The following is a 20,330-nucleotide window of genomic DNA, read 5'->3' as shown; positions in this document are numbered from 1 at the left end:
ATCATTTCATTTAGTTTTATTCCTGACTAGTCCACACATCCTGAGAAAAGAACAACAGTATCTAACGAGAGACATGATTCTAGACTTTATTTTTGTATATATAAATTACTGTATACTGTATCTTTATTATATATATTACTGTACACAAGTCTTCACTGATAATTTAAGGGAGAGAGAGAGAGAGATGCACTCTCATTGAAATTTTCCATCTCTTCAAAGCTTAGACAAATAGAATATTGGTCCAGATTCAAACAGTCACATTAATACATGTACAAATTTCCAATGTGAATAGGTGGAAAATGTTTTTGCTGCATTATACCAAGTACAGCACTTTGTTACTACAAAGATACACACTGCCTACTTTTATAACAATTATGTTCTTATAAACTTGTTCTGAACTGTATTGTGCATCCTTCAAGAATATTTACATTTCCTGAATTACAGGAAACACGAAGTTAAAAAGCTAGTTAACACGATAGTAGTACCTCAGTACTTGAACTTAATTCGTTCCAGAAGGCTGTTCGAGTACTGAACAAATTTTTCCCACAAGGGATAATATAAATTAGATTAATCCATTTTGGACCCCCGAAAATACACTTATAGAAGCATTTTAACACAGTTTACAAGCCTAGCATGCATAAATCTAAAGAAAAAAATTAAACACAATGCTTGTCTATCCAAGTGATAGACAAGCAAAGGCTTCACTTTTAAATCACCACTTGCATTCCTGCACAATGAAAGAGTGAGTCTGTCCTTCACTGGCTTGTGTCCTGGCAATGACTTCTCTTGAGCGATATAGGTTCTGGTTTGTATTTTTTTTTTTTCCAAAATAAACCTCTCTCATCACAATTGAACACTTGTTGAGAAATAAAACCCTCAGCCTTTACACAGTCATTTGTCATCTCCGATCATCCTTTGTACCTCTATGGCTCCTGTATCCCTGAACATGATACAGTCAAGTTTCTGGGCCTCCTCTTTGATCGTAGGTTATCCTGGAAACCTCACATTACCTCTCTGAAGGCAACTTGCCACAGCCGGCTGAACCTCCTTAAAACCCTTGCTCATCTTTCATGGGGAGCTGATCGTCGAACCCTCCTTCACCTACATTCCACCCTTATCTTATCGAAACTTGATTATGGTGACCAGATATATTCAGCGGCATCTCCTGCTACTCTCTCTAGCCTTAACCCCATTCATCACCAAGGATTAGGTTTATGTCTTGGTGCTTTTCGCTCTTCCCCTGTCGAGAGCCTCTATGCAGAGGCGAACGTTCCATCCTTATCCGATTGCCGTGATGCCCATTGCCTTCGCTATGTACGCTCTCATGATCTCCGCAATCCTTCCATTTATAGAATGGTCACTGATATTAGTAGACATTCTTTTTGTTCGCCGCCCCTGTTTACTCCGTCCCTTCTCTCTTCGCCTTCATTCGCTCTTGTCTTCTCTTCAATTACCACCTTTCTATGTACATGTAGCATCTCACTTTTCCCTACCCCCCTGGGAAGTTCCAGCTGTTCGAGTCTGTTCTTTCTCTCTCCCTTGCTCGAAAGCCCAACTGTCTACGGTCGCTTCCCGCTCTCATTTTCTTGACCACTTTCACTTTCATTCTCATGCCATTGCTGTGTACACAGATGGCTCTAAGTCTTCTGACGGCGTAGGATTCGCAGCAGTGTTTCCGGACAGCGTTGTACAAGGGCATTTACTATCTTCGGCTAGTATTTTTACTGCTGAATTGTATGCCATCCTTACAGCACTTATCCGTATTGCATCTATGCCTGTGTCATCATTTGTGGTTGTCTCAGACTCCCTTAGTGCTTTACAGGCTATACAGAAATTTGATACACCTCACCCCTTAGTCCTCCGTATCCAACTTTGGCTACGCCGCATCTTTACCAAGCATAAAGATGTTGTTTGTTGTTGGGTCCCTGGTCATGTTGACGTACAGGGCAATGAACAGGCAGACACTGCTGCGCGGTCAGCAGTACATGACCTACCAGTTTCATGTAGAGGTATTCCATTTACGGACTATTTTGCTGCAATATCTTCCCAACTTCACACCCGTTGGCAACAACGTTGGTCTACTATGCTCGGCAACAAACTTCAATCTATTAAACCGAGTATAGGTTACTGGCCGTCTTATCACCAGTGTCGAGGTTGGGAGACTACTCTCTCCCGTCTTCGCATTGGCCATACTCGTCTTACTCATGGATATCTCATGGAGAGGCGCCCTGCTCCTCTCTGTGAGAATTGCCAAGTTCCATTATCAGTCAGCCACATTCTGTTGGACTGCCCACTTTATCAACGAGCACGCAGAATTTACCTCCGTCGTCGTCTTCGCTCTGCTGCTCTCTCTTTACCTTCCCTTCTCGCTGATGAACCCACCTTTCATCCAGACTCTCTCATTGACTTTTTGACAACACCTGACTTCACAAATTCTGATACCTTCAGCCCTTTCTACTTCAATCTCTTGCTACCCCTTACCCCCGTACTATCCCCTGCCCCGCTGTTTTCTGTAACCTACTGATCATCCCTCCTCCCTTCTGCCATCCAATACCCTCGCTTCCTTCCCTACCCTGCAGAGCTGTATAGCCCTTGTGGCTTGGCGCTTCTTTTTGATTATAATAATAATAATACGCAGTCATTAAACTCACTTGACATATTTCTCAGCAGCAGGTTGTTTGTTTGGTTGAGTGCTGAGCAAACGGTCAACTACCGATCAATTTTTTTTTATCAAAGCATTCGAATACCGAACTGTTCGAGTACCGAGGTACTATTGTACTTCTTTTACGCTAAAACAATTTAGACAAGTGTTTCAGAGAACTGACAAGTTGATAAACTAGACACATGTGCAACACTTTGGTATTTTCAGTTAAAAACTAATGTATTAATAACTACACAATAATGCTATTTACTAATTTTTTTAGGTTAATTAAAACCATATCTTTTATTACAATATACTCAGTACTGCAACAAAGGAAAATATAAATCATGATGTTGCTGCACAGTACTGTACATAAAAAAAAACTGGATACAATTCCTTCAGTGAATTAGTATTGTTTTAATGACCACAAAGGTACATGCTGAAGAAACTAGACTATCATGCTCATGATTTATATAGACAAGTAGTGCACAACATGCACAGTGCACTAGTAAACACAACACAGGTAGTGCACAAAATGAATGGTCATGTGACAGTTTCTAGTGTATATACTATTAAATGCAGGTAGTGCACAACATGCACAGTCACATGTACACTGTTACTAATATTGGGTTTGCTTCAAGATTATTAAAAACATTCACATTCCTGATGTGTATCACATGCACGTACCATATTATTGCATTCATGAAGGAGAGGAGTGCTAAACCAGTAGGGGTCAGGGAAGGCAATGAGGTTTTACCCATGGAAGGACAGGTCCAATTCCTTGCATCAAGAACCCCTCACCAGTATTAAGCTATCTACCTTAGAGGAATAGGTATGCAAGTATGATGTAAATCATTGTAAAAAAAAAAAAAAAAAGCTATATAGTACAGTACCATTAAATATAAATACAATTGTAAATTGTAAGTCTAGTCTTCTGAGAATATCTTGCCACATATGGGCACCACTGCTGTGGCATACCAGCATATTTGTTCCCTGATCCAAGGACCCAGGCCCCTTATGCCTTTCCTTGGATCAAATCTTAACCCTTTCACTGCTGCCACTCCCAAAATTGAAAATGCTGATAAGTGTTGCAATTTTTTTTTAAATTGTTTTCTGAAATGGTAAAGAATCTTTTTCTAAAAGTAATGAGACTAAAAATGCAATATTTGATGGCAAACTTATGGAATTACTCAGGTGCAAAGTTGGCATTCTGGGAGTAATTTACACAAGAGATTTTGCCCACTGTGAGTCCTATTATGAGACCATTTTCACTGCTCAACTTGACCAAATTCTTTGCTAGTATGTCTTACTTTTTACTGACTGAGCACAAGAAACCACTATCAGAACAACCCTATAAAGTGCACAAAAGTTGGTAATTTGGTAAATTTTACACAAAATTAAACAAATTCCAATTTACAAACAGAATCCAAAATAAACACTGTAGACATTCCAGCCACTAAAGCACCCTCCCTCTGTTCATTAACCCTTTCACTGTTGAGACTAAAAATAAAAAGTACTGACTGTTGGCATTTAAAAAAATTCTTAAAAAAGAGCACATTTCTACAATGGTAATAGGATAAAGAAAAGGAGTTTTCCCATTCGTACTTACCGAAATATGAGAGAGTGAAGTTGAAGGTTGCTGACCCACTGATGGCATCATAGGTAACTGCCACATGCTCCATATTACTTAGCTTATTTTGCACTTTCCTGGGGTCTTCTAATTTTTATATTTTACAATAACTTGTGGCCCATGAGACCCATATCATGCATGATGTACATATGGCCATCCACTGTATACAACACAATACCTGCACTCTCATCAATACATTGTTTACAAAAGTATACATGGCAGTGTAAACACACATGTCCAAATGTTTCACATTACAACTGTTCACACATACTTATACATTTACAGGCACTGGTCATGTTCCTAGAACTACTACAGTCTGTGGAAGTCCCTGCAACATGGCTCCATACACAGTGGTGTTTTACACTCGACACAGAGTGCATGTCCCTGCTTTTTCATGGGTGCCTTATGTATGCACATACATCTTTTCTGAGTCCATTTCTTATTGTATGTTGCAGGAAGTGTGGTTAAGAAGTGATCACCATGCCTCAAATGAGAGGGTATGTGGTGATAGGCATGGCAACACGTGTACTGCAGGTGTTGTGACCTGGTATTTATGCACTGTCTGATGGCAAACAAAAGGGGCTATATGTTGGTTTGTTGCTGGTTTACACCTGGTATATACTGTATGGGTTCACCATTACAATGTTCACAAGATGGAAGAAAAGTTTTATGTACCACTTGCAACTCTTGCAGACACAATCAGCCAACCAATTTGCATGTCACATTTGTCCACAAAATGGATACTGGCAGTGTAATCCATGACAGTAGTTGATCTCAGAATGGTTTCATTGGTGTCTATTCACCTTTCCAGTGTCTTTCATTTTGTGATGGTGGACTGATGTCAACAATGTCACCTCACATCTGTCATGCCACTGCAATGCCATGATGTCACTGGCATGAAACACTAAACCTCATTGGTACCAATGCCTGTGTTGAACCTGGGCATATGTTTGTGTTCCATGCACTGTACTACACACATCTACACCCTCCCTCTTCCTATTTAGCCTCGTTAGTAGGGAAATTTTCATTTTTTTGTGAAATTCAACTTGTAAACAAGGAAAAGGAGTCACTATTAGCCCCGTTCTTTTGTAGCTTCCATTAAATAATGTTCCACGAGGTTGTCACTCAAACCAGTGAAAGCTAGATAATCTAAGGGCAAGTCAGGAGTCATCAGCGAGAGACTAAGGCCATCTGGCAAAGCTTCTGATGACCTGTGTGTGCTACTGGAGGAAGCCAGTAGTTCCAGGAGTGGCAACTAAAGGTGAACAACTTTTGGCATTCGCTCCAATTCACCCACCATCATTATTAGCCGAAAAATGATTGCATGGTTAGTGCTCTTGTCTAATTAGGTAATTTCAGTAGGCCTAGCCCTTTTAATTCTGGAGATGCCATCCTAGTACCATGCACCAAGTAGTGCAAGAGGTGGTTTCTGAGCAACACTACCTGTTGCTACAGAGGTGACTGATTCAAGATGGTTATGTCATTTCTTTTTTTTTTTATTCTTGGAGCTGCCCTCATTTTTTACATTATAAATAAGACATGTCATTCTTCTGGAGCCCAAGTGATTATGACACCCTTTAATGTCCCCATACAGCCATGGACCCTCCTCAGAACCCAGAACCAGGAATCTCTTCGAGGAAATCACTTGATAAAAAAAAAAAAAAAAAAAAAAAAAAAAATTGCAATACTTGGGTATCTTTAATGCCAAAAGGTTTTGCCTGTACAACAGGCAAATAAAACAGGAAAGTTACCAAATATATGTCATGAAAAAAATAAAGGTTCCCCATTTATTGGCCTTATAATAGGGATGAAAACCAACTCATACCATAAAACAAATTATATTAACATCCATACTGCTGTTCACACTATCACCAGTCTGTTTCAGCATTTATTCATCTCAAAATATAATTCATATACTAAATTGTTACATTATATAAATGACAAATATGGCAAACTATAGCATTCTAATAAACTGCTATAATTACTAGACAATGAGACAAATATAAGTTAATTTTAAGGCTGCCCAAAGTGCTCTGCATAACAAGGGTCTTTCTATACAGTAGTTAATAAATGACAATTATACAAATGTTAATTGTATAATATAGTGTATAGAAATAGTGTGTTTTTAATTTACAGTAATAAGAATACTGCAATAACATCACAAATTAAATGATTCTAAACACTGAAGATAATTAAATATTCATGTACAGTATAAATTCCATCAATCTTGTTGAGTTTTTAAGGACCACCTATCAGGTTATGCTGTATCGAGCCCTGCCTCTCAATTTTTTTTTTTTTTTTTCAATAAGTTGGTCGTCTCCCACCGAGGCAGGGTGACCCAAAAAAGAAAGAAAATCCCCAAAAAGAAAATACTTTCATCATCATTCAACACTTTCACCACACTCACACATTATCACTGCTTTTGCAGAGGTGCTCAGAATACAATAGTTTAGAAGCATGTACGTATAAAGATACACAACATATCCCTCCAAACTGCCAATATCCCAAACCCCTCCTTTAAAGTGCAGGCATTGTACTTCCCATTTCCAGGACTCAAGTCCGACTATAAGAAAATAACCGGTTTCCCTGAATCCCTTCACTAAACAGATCGTCAGGTCCCAAGTATCATTCGTCTCCATTCACTCCTATCTAACACGCTCATGCACGCTTGCTGGAAGTCCAAGCCCTTCGCCCACAAAACCTCCTTTACCCCCTCTTTCCAACCCTTTCGAGGACGACCCCTACCCCTCTTTCCTTCCCCTATAGATTTATATGCTTTCCATGTCATTCTACTTTGATCCATTCTCTCTAAATGACCAAACCACCTCAACAACCCCTCTTCTGCCCTCTGACTAATGCTTTTATTAACTCCACACCTTCTCCTAATTTCCACACTCCGAATTTTCTGCATAATATTTACACCACACATTGCCCTTAGACAGGACATCTCCACTGCCTCCAACTGTCTCCTCGCTGCTGCATTTACCACCCAAGCTTCACATCCATATAAGAGTGTTGGTACCACTATACTTTCATACATTCCCTTCTTTGCCTCCATAGATAACGATTTTGGACTCCACATATACCTCAACGCACCACTCACCTTTTTTCCCTCATCAATTCTATGATTAACCTCATCCTTCATAAATCCATCTGCCGACACGTCAACTCCCAAGTATCTGAAAACATTCACTTCTTCCATACTCCTCCTCCCCAATTTAATATCAAATTTTTCTTTATCTAAATCATTTGATACCCTCATCACCTTACTCTTTTCTATGTTCACTTTCAACTTTCTACCTTTACACACATTCTCAAACTCATGCACTAACCTTTGCAATTTTTCTTTAGAATCTCCCATAAGCACAGTATCATCAGCAAAAAGTAACTGTGTCAATTCCCATTTTGAATTAGATTCCCCATAATTTAATCCCACCCCTCTCCCGAACACCCTAGCATTTACTTCTTTTACAACCCCATCTATAAATATATTAAACAACCATGGTGACATTACACATCCCTGTCTAAGACCTACTTTTACCGGGAAATATTCTCCCTCTCTTCTACACACCCTAACCTGAGCCTCACTATCCTCATAAAAGCTCTTTACAGCATTTAGTAACTTACCACCTATTCCATAAACTTGCAACATCTGCCACATTGCTCCTCTATCCACTCTATCATATGCCTTTTCTAAATCCATAAATGCAATAAAAACTTCCCTACCTTTATCTAAATACTGTTCACATATATGCTTCAATGTAAACACTTGATCTACACATCCCCTACCCACTCTGAAGCCTCCTTGCTCATCCGCAATTCTACATTCTGTCTTACCTCTAATTCTTTCAATTATAACTCTACCGTATACTTTTCCTGGTATACTCAGTAAACTTATTCCTCTATAATTTTTACAATCTCTTTTGTCCCCTTTCCCTTTATATAAAGGGACTATACATGCTCTCCGCCAATCCCTAGGTACCTTCCCCTCTTTCATACATTTATTAAACAAAAGTACCAACCACTCCAACACTATATCCCCCCCTGCTTTTAACATTTCTGTCATGATCCCATCAGTTCCAGCTGCTTTACCCCCTTTCATTCTACGTAATGCCTCACGTACCTCCACCACACTTACATTCTGCTCTTCTTCACTCCTAAAAGATGGTATACCTCCCTGGCCAGTGCATGAAATTACCGCCTCCCTTTCTTCCTCAACATTTAAAAGTTCCTCAAAATATTCTTGCCATCTACCTAATACCTCCCTCTCCCCATCTACTAACTCCCCTACTTTGTTTTTAACGGACAAATCCATACTTTCCCTAGGCTTTCTTAACTTGTTTAACTCACTCCAAAATTTTTTCTTATTTTCATTAAAATTTCTTGACAGTGCCTCTCCCACTCTTTCATCTGCTCTCCTTTTGAACTCTCTCACCACTCTCTTCACCTTTCTTTTACTCTCCATATACTTTGCTCTTCTTATAACACTTCTGCTTTGTAAAAACCTCTCGTAAGCTACCTTTTTCTCTTTTATCACACCCTTTACTTCATCATTCAATGTATGGGGAAGAAATGCAGTGGACCCCCGCATAACGATCACCTCCGAATGCGACCAATTATGTAAGTGTATTTATGTAAGTGTGTTTGTACGTGTATGTTTGGGGGTCTGAAATGGACTAATCTACTTCACAATATTCCTTATGGGAACAAATTCGGTCAGTACTGGCACCTGAACATACTTCTGGAGTGAAAAAATATCGTTACCCCTGAAAAAATATCGTTAACCGGAGGTCCACTGTACTGCCCTAAGCTGGGTGATGAAAAATACTGCCCAAAAGGTGGGCAATGAGAAATACTGTCCAAAGCTGGGTGATGAGAAATACTGCCAAATCTAGGGCAAAAATCACACAGAAGCTCATCACTAAAGGATTTAAGACCATCACCTGGAAGTGTGTAAGATTTTGCTTCTGCTACTCGACAATGCTTCCGTACTCCCACATGTTAATAAATTTATTTCATGTTATGGGTTTACTAATATACCAGTTAATTTCACCTCCTTGATCCAGCCACTGAATTAAGAAACAATTATGAGTCTGAAGATAAACTATGACAACAGTATCAGGTGACAAATATTTTATAAATAGCCCACAAATGAAAATGCTGATCCACGGAAGCACATCACACATTTGTGAAAAGGTGTTATTAGTACAGTACTCCAGTAGTTTATTTTTTCTGAAGTTTCAAGATGTAGTTAATGGGCTTGGCAGTTAATGTGCTTGGCAGTTAATGGGCTTGGCAGTTAATGGGCTTGGCAGTTCAACATAACTTACTGAAGTACTCATAAAATCTACTTGTTTGTCCTTTAGCATTTTCTCCAAGTTTATAGTTAGTGAATGGTCTTCCCTTCCCTTGTGGTCACAGCTTCACACTTGCTAGGGCTGAACTCCAGTAGCCACTTGCCTGGCCACTCCTGCAGTTTCTCCAGGTCCTGTATTCTTTTCCCATTTGTGATATGCCTGTGACAGATTTCAAGTGTTCTTCCAGCCTTCCTTGTTGACAATCTGATCAACCAGGCTGTTACTGCCAGTAGCTCACAGGCCTACATAGCAACACAGCAACATCTGTAGTTTATCTACTTTTCACATTCATACATGGAAAGAATATAAAGATCTGGGATCAATCCTGGACAAGCTGAAATTATGTAGCAGCATCCTAGGAAGGTGGTAGTGTACCTTGGATAGTGCTGGGCTTTGAAATGAGCTGAGGTAGGATAATGGTTTTTAACCTGTACATTCAACAGTGTAAAACAAAGGTTCCTCAAGCACTTGAGTTATTACATGGTGATGACTCGTCATGTGGTCAAAACGCCAGAGATATGCATGCTCAAGTGATCACATACATAGTCATGCTCAGGTGTGCACATGCATGCATGAACACATGCATGCACACACACAAAGTTATACTACAAATATAATTATACTGAAAAATACTAAAGTTAGTGCTCTTATTTATCAAAACAGACACATTATACATTACACTTCAGCAATTTACTATGCTCTTATAACATCCATTATATTTTTTGGATCAACTGTATCAACAAATAATAAATTGGTTTACTTTGTTGCTGAAGAGATATTTACTGAATGTGTGAAGTGCATTATTTATTGGCAGTCTTCAGTCTATGTACAAGTAAACAGTCAAGACTTAGATAACAACAACCATACAAGTCAATACCATTCTAGGAAATTTCATACCAAAAAATATAATTTCGCACCAAAAATAATACAAAATACTTTTATACTATTATTGAAACTTGTCAGTTGTGAATACAAATGGCAACTTGAGCTTCATATTATATGGAAAAACCTTCAGGGATATAATGTACCACATCTGAAGAAATCACAGCTCCAAACAATTGAACAAGAGCACCCCATACCCTTTCACACAAAAACAAACACAAAAGGAAGAAGTGACGAAAATACTGAATGAGCTTGACATAACAAAAGGAATAAGGTCAGACAACATAATTCCGTTGATGTTGATGAAAGAGGCAGAACAAGTGTGTGACCCAACAGCAAAGATTTTCAACCAGTTGATCAAGACAGGAAAACTGCCAGAAAACTAGAAAAAATGTCCATCTGGTCCCCAGAAGAGGGTTCCAGCAGGGTGCTAGAAAAATATACAGACCAATTAATCTTCCGAGTTTCTACCTCCACGTGGGTTATTATTGAGCAAGACACTGAATCGTAGGTTGGTATCCCAGATGGAGGTGGCAAATACAGTGCCTGAACTCTGAGGGAGGGTGAGGATGTTGTAGTTTGGAGAGTCATCTGCACTGTGATATCAGTACACTTCTGACAAGACATAAATTGAATAAATGATGGTGAATGTGTTTCCCCTTTTTCTTAGGTGGCCCTTCCTTGTTGGGAGATACCTGGTGTTACAACCCTTTGGAATGCATCTTATCAAATGTTTTGAAGAAGACTGGAGATAAGATTTATTAGAGAAACCAGCATGGCTTATGTAAGGATGAGAAAATCCTGTCTTATGAACTTGAGTTTTAAGAGTAATGGAGATAAAACAAGAAACACAAGGATGGATAGAGTACATAATCCTGGACTGCAAGAAAACTTTTATATGGTGCCACACCAGAGACTAATGTACTAAATTATATGAATAAGAAAGAATAAAGGGCAGTGCACTCCATGGATCAGGAAGCATTTGAAAGACAGGGGGAACAGTATGGGAGAGTGTTACAAGTGAGTTCCCACAAGGATGAAGAATCTTTCAGAATTTTATAAATAACGTATGTTAGTCCAGTCATCAATTATATGGCCCCACTGTGGAGCCCCTACCTGGACAAGCATGTACAAAAGCTTGAAAAGATGCATAAGTTGGGAATGAGACTACTATAGTCTCAGAACTGTGAGGAGAGAATGAATGGACTGAGCCTGACAACCTTGGTACAAAGTAGGACTAGGGAAGACATGATCTATCATACAAAATTTTAAGAGTGATTAATAGGGCACAGAGACAAACTATTTGAATTTTTTATTAACACATCGGCCATTTCCCACCAAGGGCAGGGTGGCCCGAAAAAGAAAAACTTTCATCATCATTCACTCCACTGTCTTCCCAGAAGCATGCTCACACTGCAGTTATAAAACTGCAACATTAACACCCCTCCTTCAGAGTGCTGGCACTGTGCTTCCCATTTCCAGGAATCAAGTCTGGCCTGCTGGTTTCCCCGAATTCCTTCATAACTGTTACCTTGTTTACACTCCAACAGCATGTCAAGTCCTAAAAACCATTCGTCTCCATTTGCTCCTATCTAACATGCCCATGCACGCTTGCTGGAAGTCCAAGCCCCTTGCACACAAAACCTCCTTTACCCCACTCTCCAACCTTTCCTAGGCCGACCCCTACTCCGCCTTCCCTCCACTACAGATTTATACACTCTCAAAGTCATTCTATTTTGTTCCATCCTCTCTACATGTCCAAACCATCTCAATAACCCTTCCTCAGCCTTCTGGATGAGCATACATAAAAATAATGAAAATTAGTTAAACATGGCTTGAGAGATAAAAACAATAAGCAACAGAAAACAAAGAATTACCATATCATATTTTGATCACAATACTGCAAGGTTTATTTAGTTCTGTTTCTCAGAATTCTCTGCTGGAAGCACAGTTATTTGTCTAATAATGTACAGAGCTGCATCTAATGCTAGAGTTGACAAGGCCACAAAGGAATGATACTGTAAATGCTAAAGACTATTATTAACCTATCTAATTTACATGCACACAAATACTGCGTACCTAGGGTACTCTTAAAATCATCAATCAATGCAAGCATTCTCTCTAATAACAATCATCTCTTGGAAGCGCAACTGGTCTCACTCTAAGGTGTTGTTATTGTTAGCTCTAAACACTCCAACTGAACACACACAAGATACTTAAATATTTTGTACAACCATCATTACCAATATTTCAATTAATTTATACAAGTTAATTCACATAACAGTAATATTTATTCTAAACTAAATCTACTTCACAAAATATCCAAGCTTCATAAATTTTTTGGCTACAAGATCTTGTGCCTATTACTCTGTGAGTACAAGAACATTGGAAAAATCTTAAATATCCTTAGGCAGCTCATATTCATTGGCCTTCAGGAAATTGATTCCATCACCTTTGAGAGGCGAGTTAATGAAAGGAGACACCCATGCTATTTTCCACCTCCTTCCCAAGACATCAACAAGGTTCTGATAAAGGCTCAAGTTATAATCATGAATGCCATGCTTCATCTCATACTGGGTCTGACCAAGACAAATGGCCTTCACTTGCATAACAAGAAGGTAAGATACCATCAAGAGGGTAATGAGGCCCAAGGTATGAAGCGTAGCCACAAGAACACCCCATAAGCTTATTGCACCGAAGAGAAGAGCAAAGTGAGGTGCTAAAAGAGTCATGAAGAAGTATATGACTGGTAGGTTAATAGTGCTATAGACATAATCCCATTGGTAATAAATGCCATAAACTGCTCCTATAAATACATACAGAATCCCAATCAAAAAGTATCGATGGTTGTGGTAGCCAATACAACACCCTGTAAAAGGAAAATTATATACTTTTAATTCATTTATGTGATTGAAGATGTCAAAAGTAACTCAGGGATTAAGAGCAGGGAATTAAGTAAGAGAATACAAGGTACACCGTAATAAATATGATAAGTATGATTAAAAGTAAGGATAAATTCCATACTATATTCTATATTTCCTCTCGTGCTGTTATTTTTTCTTGCTCATTTTCTTCTTTCCTCTTCAGGAATGCTTAAGGCTACTCTTATATTTCTGACATGTTTATAAGTTAGAGCATACATGAGGCAGCTCACACATAACTTGCCCTCAGTTACTTAGCTGGAGTTATAGGCTTGACCCCCATTTTGGACTTTCTTATTGCATTTTTTGATAGCTTATAATCTTATTACCTGTGATCAAAATGGGTCCTATAACCTTAGAATGGAAGACGAAGCTTCTGTTTTGGCCTTGGCAAGAGGACATAACTAAGATAGCCAGGCAAATTAGACAGTCGGAAGCAGTGGCGTGGAAGGTAAAGAATACAGCGGCCAAACTCCTTCTTCACAAGGTTCTCAAGAGGAAGCCAAGTACTGAAGGCAAAGGAGGACTACAGCCAGATCTTGACTAGTGCAAATAACGAATCCCATGAAGTGGTCATATCATTCATATTTGTACTAGTATTCAAATTATATACAATTTTTCCACATGATATGAAGAGCTTTGGGGAAAAAAGTAAGCATTAATTAATTAACATTTTTTTATGCAAAGTGATGGCCAGTAGTCAAATGGTGACTTTCTATTACAGCAATGATTTCTTTTGCTCACACTGTATTTGACATTCAAAAGGTAAATACAGAAACTATTGTATTGTACATATAAAAGCCAAGGGTCATGATAGCAATAAAAATAAAACAAAAAAACCAACCTACCCTAACCTACACTCATTATTTTTTGGCCTTACCTGTGAACTTGCAGTGGTGGTCTCTCTTGAGAATGCATTCATCACATATGTGGCAATGGTAAGATCTGGGAGGGTAATTCACTTGACAGATTGCACAATACCTCCAGCCTGTGGAAGGAATGTCCTTGGACATATGTTTCTGCAGTGTTGAAGGAATAATAGGGAAAATAAAGGAGAACTAATCCTGGGTTATAAATCTAATACTGTACAGGGATGGTTTAAAAAGATACACACAGCTAAAGACCTCTATTTACAGTTAGGCCCCGCTTTACGGCGTTTTGCCTTACGGCGTTCTGCTAATACGGCGATGTCAAATTATGACCAAAATTTGCTATACGGCAAGCGGTCTTTCAAATACGGCGCCCCCCCACCCGGTTTGTTTACATTTTCCGTGACCTCATCTATTATGTCAGGAAACTTTCCAAAATTTCAAGTGTTTTAAAGTTACTGCATATTTTATATGTACTCTGATAATTATACTTAAGTGTACCTGTACCTAAATATACTTACACACTGTGCTGGTGTGCAGGTACACATTAAAATCGCTAAGTCTCTCTCTACTCATGACGCCAATACTACATAATAATAATCACTCTTGGGCACACTAAATGTCTTATTTTACATCAATATAGGCATTTTCATTAATCCATCTATGATATTTTCCTCAAAATTATATATGAAACTCATTACATAGCATATAAACATGATACATACACTCACAGAATAAAAGTTGATGTAAATATGAGATTTGTTTACAAAGCAGCTGTGTAGGTAGTGTCGGAAGAATTACGTTTTCTCTAGTCAAACTGGGGAATACCTGTAGAAAAATATTCTTTTCGTATGCCTTTACTTTATATATAGCAATTCACGACCCTTGTGGGTTTAGTGCTTTTTATAATAAATAATAATAATACTATTATTATTATTATTAATAATAATAATAATAATATTATTATTATTAATATATTATTATTATTATTACCTTCGTTCACTCTAAAAATGGTGTGTTGCTGTTTGTTTATTCTGAACTAACTTGTACAACTTGTACACAATGTAAGAGCATTTGTATTGTGAGGTAATTATTATTATAATAAAAAATCTTGAGGTAAATGTTTTACAAACTCTTACAAATGGACGTGAATGAACTAAAAGTAGACACATTAATACGCATTTATTTCGCCTGACCAAGTGATCGTCCACTACCTGTTCAGTTTGTGTTCTTACATTGTCTCAACTCTGTATATTGTTCTCTCTCGTTTACTCTTTCATTAACTAGTTGGCTCTCATTGACGATGGCATCTAAGGTTAGCTGTGATAAAAAGAAAAGTCGTAAGCCTCTTGATTTAAGTGCCAAGTTAGAGGATCATGGTGTGCCATTCTGATTTTATTCAATAAACTCCCTGCCACTCACCTCTCACACATTATTAATATTAATATTTTAAGGCAAGTAATAAGTGTACTCAGTGTGTATCTTACCTTTTATTGTGTTTTTAATGCCTATTTTTATTGCTAACTTAATATAAGTTAGTGTAAACTTGTTGTCTGGCATTTATTGCATATTTTATGTGTGCTCTGATAATAATACTTGTGGAGCTATGTGGTAGCCGGGTGGAGGGACAACATTACGTTTTCTCTGCTCAGCCATCAGAGAAAACATGTATGAATCTGTGTTTGGCCCAGCCACTCCCTCACTCCGCTTTTGTTTACAATTTTCGGCATGAATTACTCATTACTTCTACCTTCGTTTATGATGGTATCTAAAGGTAGTTGTTAGAAATGATTAAATTCAGTGGACAAGTTATGTCGATATTAATAATATGGCTCTGGGCCACAGTGTAGGTAGCCGGTAGGTGTAGCCCAGGCGGGTTACACCTACCGGCTACCTACACTGACTCCCTACAAATAAATATGACTCACCTCTCTTCCTATATTAAGACTACACATATTTTAAGGTAAATAATGAGTGTACTGTATGTGTATTTTACTTCTCTGGGATGTTTTAAATATCGTATATTAAGTATGAGACGGGGAGCTAGGGCTACCTACACCTGGGCTACCTGCACCTGACTTCCTACAAATAAGTACTACTCACCTCTCTCCCTACATTAAGATTACAAATACTTTAAGATAAGTAATGAATTTACTGTGAATGTATTTTACTTTGTGTGTTTTTAATGCCTGGTTCTATTACTAACTTAATATAATTTAGTGTAAACTTGTTGTCTGGAATTTATATGCATTTATAAATGGAAAAAAAAATGGCGTTCTGCCTTCTGGCGATGTCTGCTTTCCGGCGACAGCCTGGAACCTAACCAGGCGTATAAGTGGGGCCCTACTGTATATGACTTTTTACCTACATGAGACTTTATCAAGTACATACATTTACTGGCAAAAACAATGTATTAATCCTTAAGCTGTTGGCAGCCCTCTAAACTGAAAGCACCTTCTGTCAGCATTGTTGAAAAAATATTATTTTATTTTTTTTATTATTAACACATCGGCCAAGGTAGGGTGGCTCACAAAAGAAAAATTTTCACCATCATTCACTCCATCACTCTTGCCAGAGGCACGCTTACACTACAGTTATAAAACTGCAACATTAACACCCCTCCTTCAGAGTACTTCCCATCTCCTGGACTCAAGCTCGGCCTGCCGGTTTCCCCAAATCCTTTCATAAATATTACTCTGCTCACACTCCAACAGCTCATCAAGTCCTAAAAACTATTTGTCTCCATTCTCTCCTAACATGCTCACGCAAGCTTGCTGGAAGTCCAAGCCCCTCGCACACAAAACCTCCTTTACCCCCTCCCTCCAACCTTTCCTAGGCTGACCCTCTCTACATGTCCAAACCACCTCAACAACCCCTCCTCAGTTCTCTGGATAATAGTTTTGGTAATCCCACACTGCCTCCTAATTTGGAAACTATGAATTCTCTGCATTATATTCACACCACACATTGCCCTCAGACACGACATCTCCACTGCCTCCAGCCTTCTCCTTGTTGCAACATACACCACCCATGCTTAGCACCCATATAAGAGAATTGGTATTACTATACTCTCATACATTCCCATCTTTGCTTCCATGGACAAAATTCTTTGTCTCCACAGACTCCTCAGTGCACCACTCATCTTTTTCCCCTCATCAATTATATGATTCACCTCATCTTACACAGACCCATCTGCTGACACGTCCACTCATATCTGAATACATTCACCTGCTCCTCCTCCTCTTCTAAAAAGGCAGAGAAACTTTCTCTTGAGTTAATGACACCAAAAATGCAAAATATGATTTAAAACTTATGGAATTATGCAGGCCTCCAACAGTGATTCGCCCAGTTGGAGGCCTATTCCAATGCTCAAAATGACTAAATTTCTGGCTATTTTTCTGGTTTACTCTCTGTCATATTCACTGATTACATGAGGCTAGCAATTCAACATCAAAACTACCCTATTAAGTAATCAAAAGTCAGTAATTTGGCCAATTTTACAATATTTTCAACAAATTCCAATTTAAAAACAGAGTTTAAAACAAAAAACTGTAGACAGTCCAGTCACTAAAGAAACCTTCCAGGTTATACTGATCAGGTTATACTGACTGACAAGCTAAAAAAGATGACTAGGTTTGTACAGCTCAATAAGCCATAGAAGTTACTCAATGTGTGGACTGAAGAAAAATACAGAGCAGTGCTTCTTATAGTGCTCAAATAATAAGGCACAAACCCGGTTTTTCTATGAAACTCCATAAAGTATAAATAATAAGGAGCCTTCACAAGCTCATGCTAAGCATAAATCAGCTGGTAACACAGCTGCTGAGAATTACCCTGCTGAGTTTATTAAAAATATTGCTGATAACATTCACAAAATATGAGCAAAACAAATTATCTTACCTGGTTTTAGGACTGAAGGTAAGTAAGAGGTTCGACCACTAGCATCTGTTCTAATTACAAGAAGTATGTTGTGGAATATGTTATAGAAGATGAAGGCAGCTGCTGTGATGTGCAGCACCACTGTGGTGTTAATGGTGTCGTGGTAATGAGGCAACACCACACATCCCAACCACACTGCTGCAAAGGGTATACCTACTATCATGAAGGTAAACAACATACGATCTGTAGAATTCTGAGGCAGTACTGTCTTTGACTTGCCCATTTCTAGTTCCTTTTGCCAAATCTGTAATACAGAAAAACTAATGATAATTTTTTTGCCATATTGGCCAGCAGTAACAGCCTGGTTTGATCAGGCCCTGATCCACCACAAGGCCTGGTCACAGACCAGGCCACGGGGGCACTGACCCTTGGAACCCTCTCCAGGTATACTCCACCCATTTCTCACCACGGTAGGGTGACCCAAAGAAGAAACACATTCACCATCATTTACTCAACAGCTGTTTTACCAGAAGTCTAAAGTCATCACAGTTCAAATTACCTTCCAAACTACAACATCCCCACCCCCTTCCAAACTGCAAAATCCCCACCCCCTTCCAAATTGCAACATCCCCACCCTACCTTCAGAGTGCAGGCACTTCTTGGACTAGAGTCCAGCTAACTGGTTGAATCCCTCATAAATGTTATCTTTTTTACACTAACATGTCAAATACAAAAAAAAAAAAAAAAAAAAAAAATACAGTTAAAAAAAAAAAAAAAAAAAAAAAAAAACACTTGTCTACATTCTGATCTAAAATGCTCACACATGCCTAATGGACACTCCAGTCCTTACCACTCAGTATCTCCTTTATTCTCCCTCCAACTCCTGGTATTACCCCTACCTCTTCTGCCCACCCCAGATTTATATATTCAATATATTCTGCTTCATTTTTTCTTAGTGACTAAAGCTTTTCAACAACCCCTCCTCCACCCTCTTGAGTTATACTTTTCATACTCCCACTGTCTTCTAATTTCCACGTTTCTTATTCTCTGTATGTATTAATCTTAGAAGTGATGTCCCACTGTCTCCAGCTTCCTCCAAGCTGTGGGATTTGGAGTCTATTGCTCACAATACTTTATTACAATCCCCAGATTCCCTCCATTGATAAACACTTTTTTCAACAGATGCCTCAATATTCCACTAATCTTCAAGACCTTTCTTCAGAATCTCCCAAAAGTACTTTGTCATCAGCCAAGAGCAATTGTGGCAACCATCACTTTATACCAGATTCTTTATCTTTTAAGCCCATTTAAGGTTATAATAATTTAGATGTCATGCAAGAAACCCATGATTATGTTTTGAATATACACGTATAGATAAGCCTCTACAGTTAAGAAATCAATATAAAACACATACACGCTATTTTTTAGCTTTAGAATATTTACTTTGTTTTATACTTAAGTCTAATTATAGATCCACTGTAAATCTTATGATTACAAGCACTGTTCCTGATACCAACCTCTTATTGAATGACTTAAATGAATCAAACAGTAACTGTAATTACTACACAGCAGAACAAACAAAGGCACTTCACAGAGCCAACAACAACATTACTACACAGCAGAACAAAGGCACTTCACAGAGCCAACAACAACATAACTGTCTTTAACTACAATGTCAGATCTTTAAGCAAACATTACGATAACCTCACAGCATTACTAAATTCCCTGCATACCAGTATGTCCATCATTACTCTCATCAAAACCTGGCTAAAGCCAGATACTCCAGACATCTATGCCATTCCTGGTTACAAAGCCATACACAACTGTAGGCCAGATCAACATGGAGGTGGAACAGCTATATACTGCTCAGACCAACTAGAATGTATCACTAATACCTGCACAAGGGACAAACATGGGGAATATATAATAGCTAAATTCAAATCCAAATACAGTGGACCCCCGCATAACGATTACCTCCGAATGCGACCAATTATGTAAGTGTATTTAAGTAAGTGCGTTTGTACGTGTATGTTTGGGGGTCTGAAATGGACTAATCTACTTCATAATATTTCTTATGGGAACAAATTCGGTCAGTACTGGTACCTGAACATACTTCTGGAGTGAAAATATATCGTTAACCGGGGGTCCACT

The 20,330-nt window shown here is 38.5% G+C and overlaps 1 protein-coding gene across 4 annotated transcripts in view; it reads right to left on the bottom strand.

The window, feature by feature from the left end:
- LOC128690896 (probable palmitoyltransferase ZDHHC24) overlaps positions 1–20,330 on the bottom strand; it is a 30,196-nt gene continuing 9,866 nt past the window's right edge. For all 4 annotated transcript variants that reach the window (XM_070088304.1, XM_053779657.2, XM_053779659.2 and 1 more), the window contains 3 exons: positions 18,201–18,483; positions 14,312–14,419; positions 1–13,379 (listed from right to left, as the gene is read on the bottom strand). In XM_070088304.1, the coding sequence (XP_069944405.1) occupies positions 12,907–13,379; positions 14,312–14,419; positions 18,201–18,462 (843 nt within the window). In that variant the 5' untranslated portion in view covers positions 18,463–18,483 and the 3' untranslated portion in view covers positions 1–12,906. The remainder of the gene's footprint in view (positions 13,380–14,311; positions 14,420–18,200; positions 18,484–20,330) is intronic.

Source organism: Cherax quadricarinatus, chromosome 24, assembly GCF_038502225.1.
Source record: "Cherax quadricarinatus isolate ZL_2023a chromosome 24, ASM3850222v1, whole genome shotgun sequence".
Lineage (NCBI taxonomy): Eukaryota > Metazoa > Arthropoda > Malacostraca > Decapoda > Parastacidae > Cherax > Cherax quadricarinatus.
The sequence above is the reverse complement of the archived record's forward strand: the minus strand, read 5'-3'. Positions and strand labels throughout refer to the sequence as shown.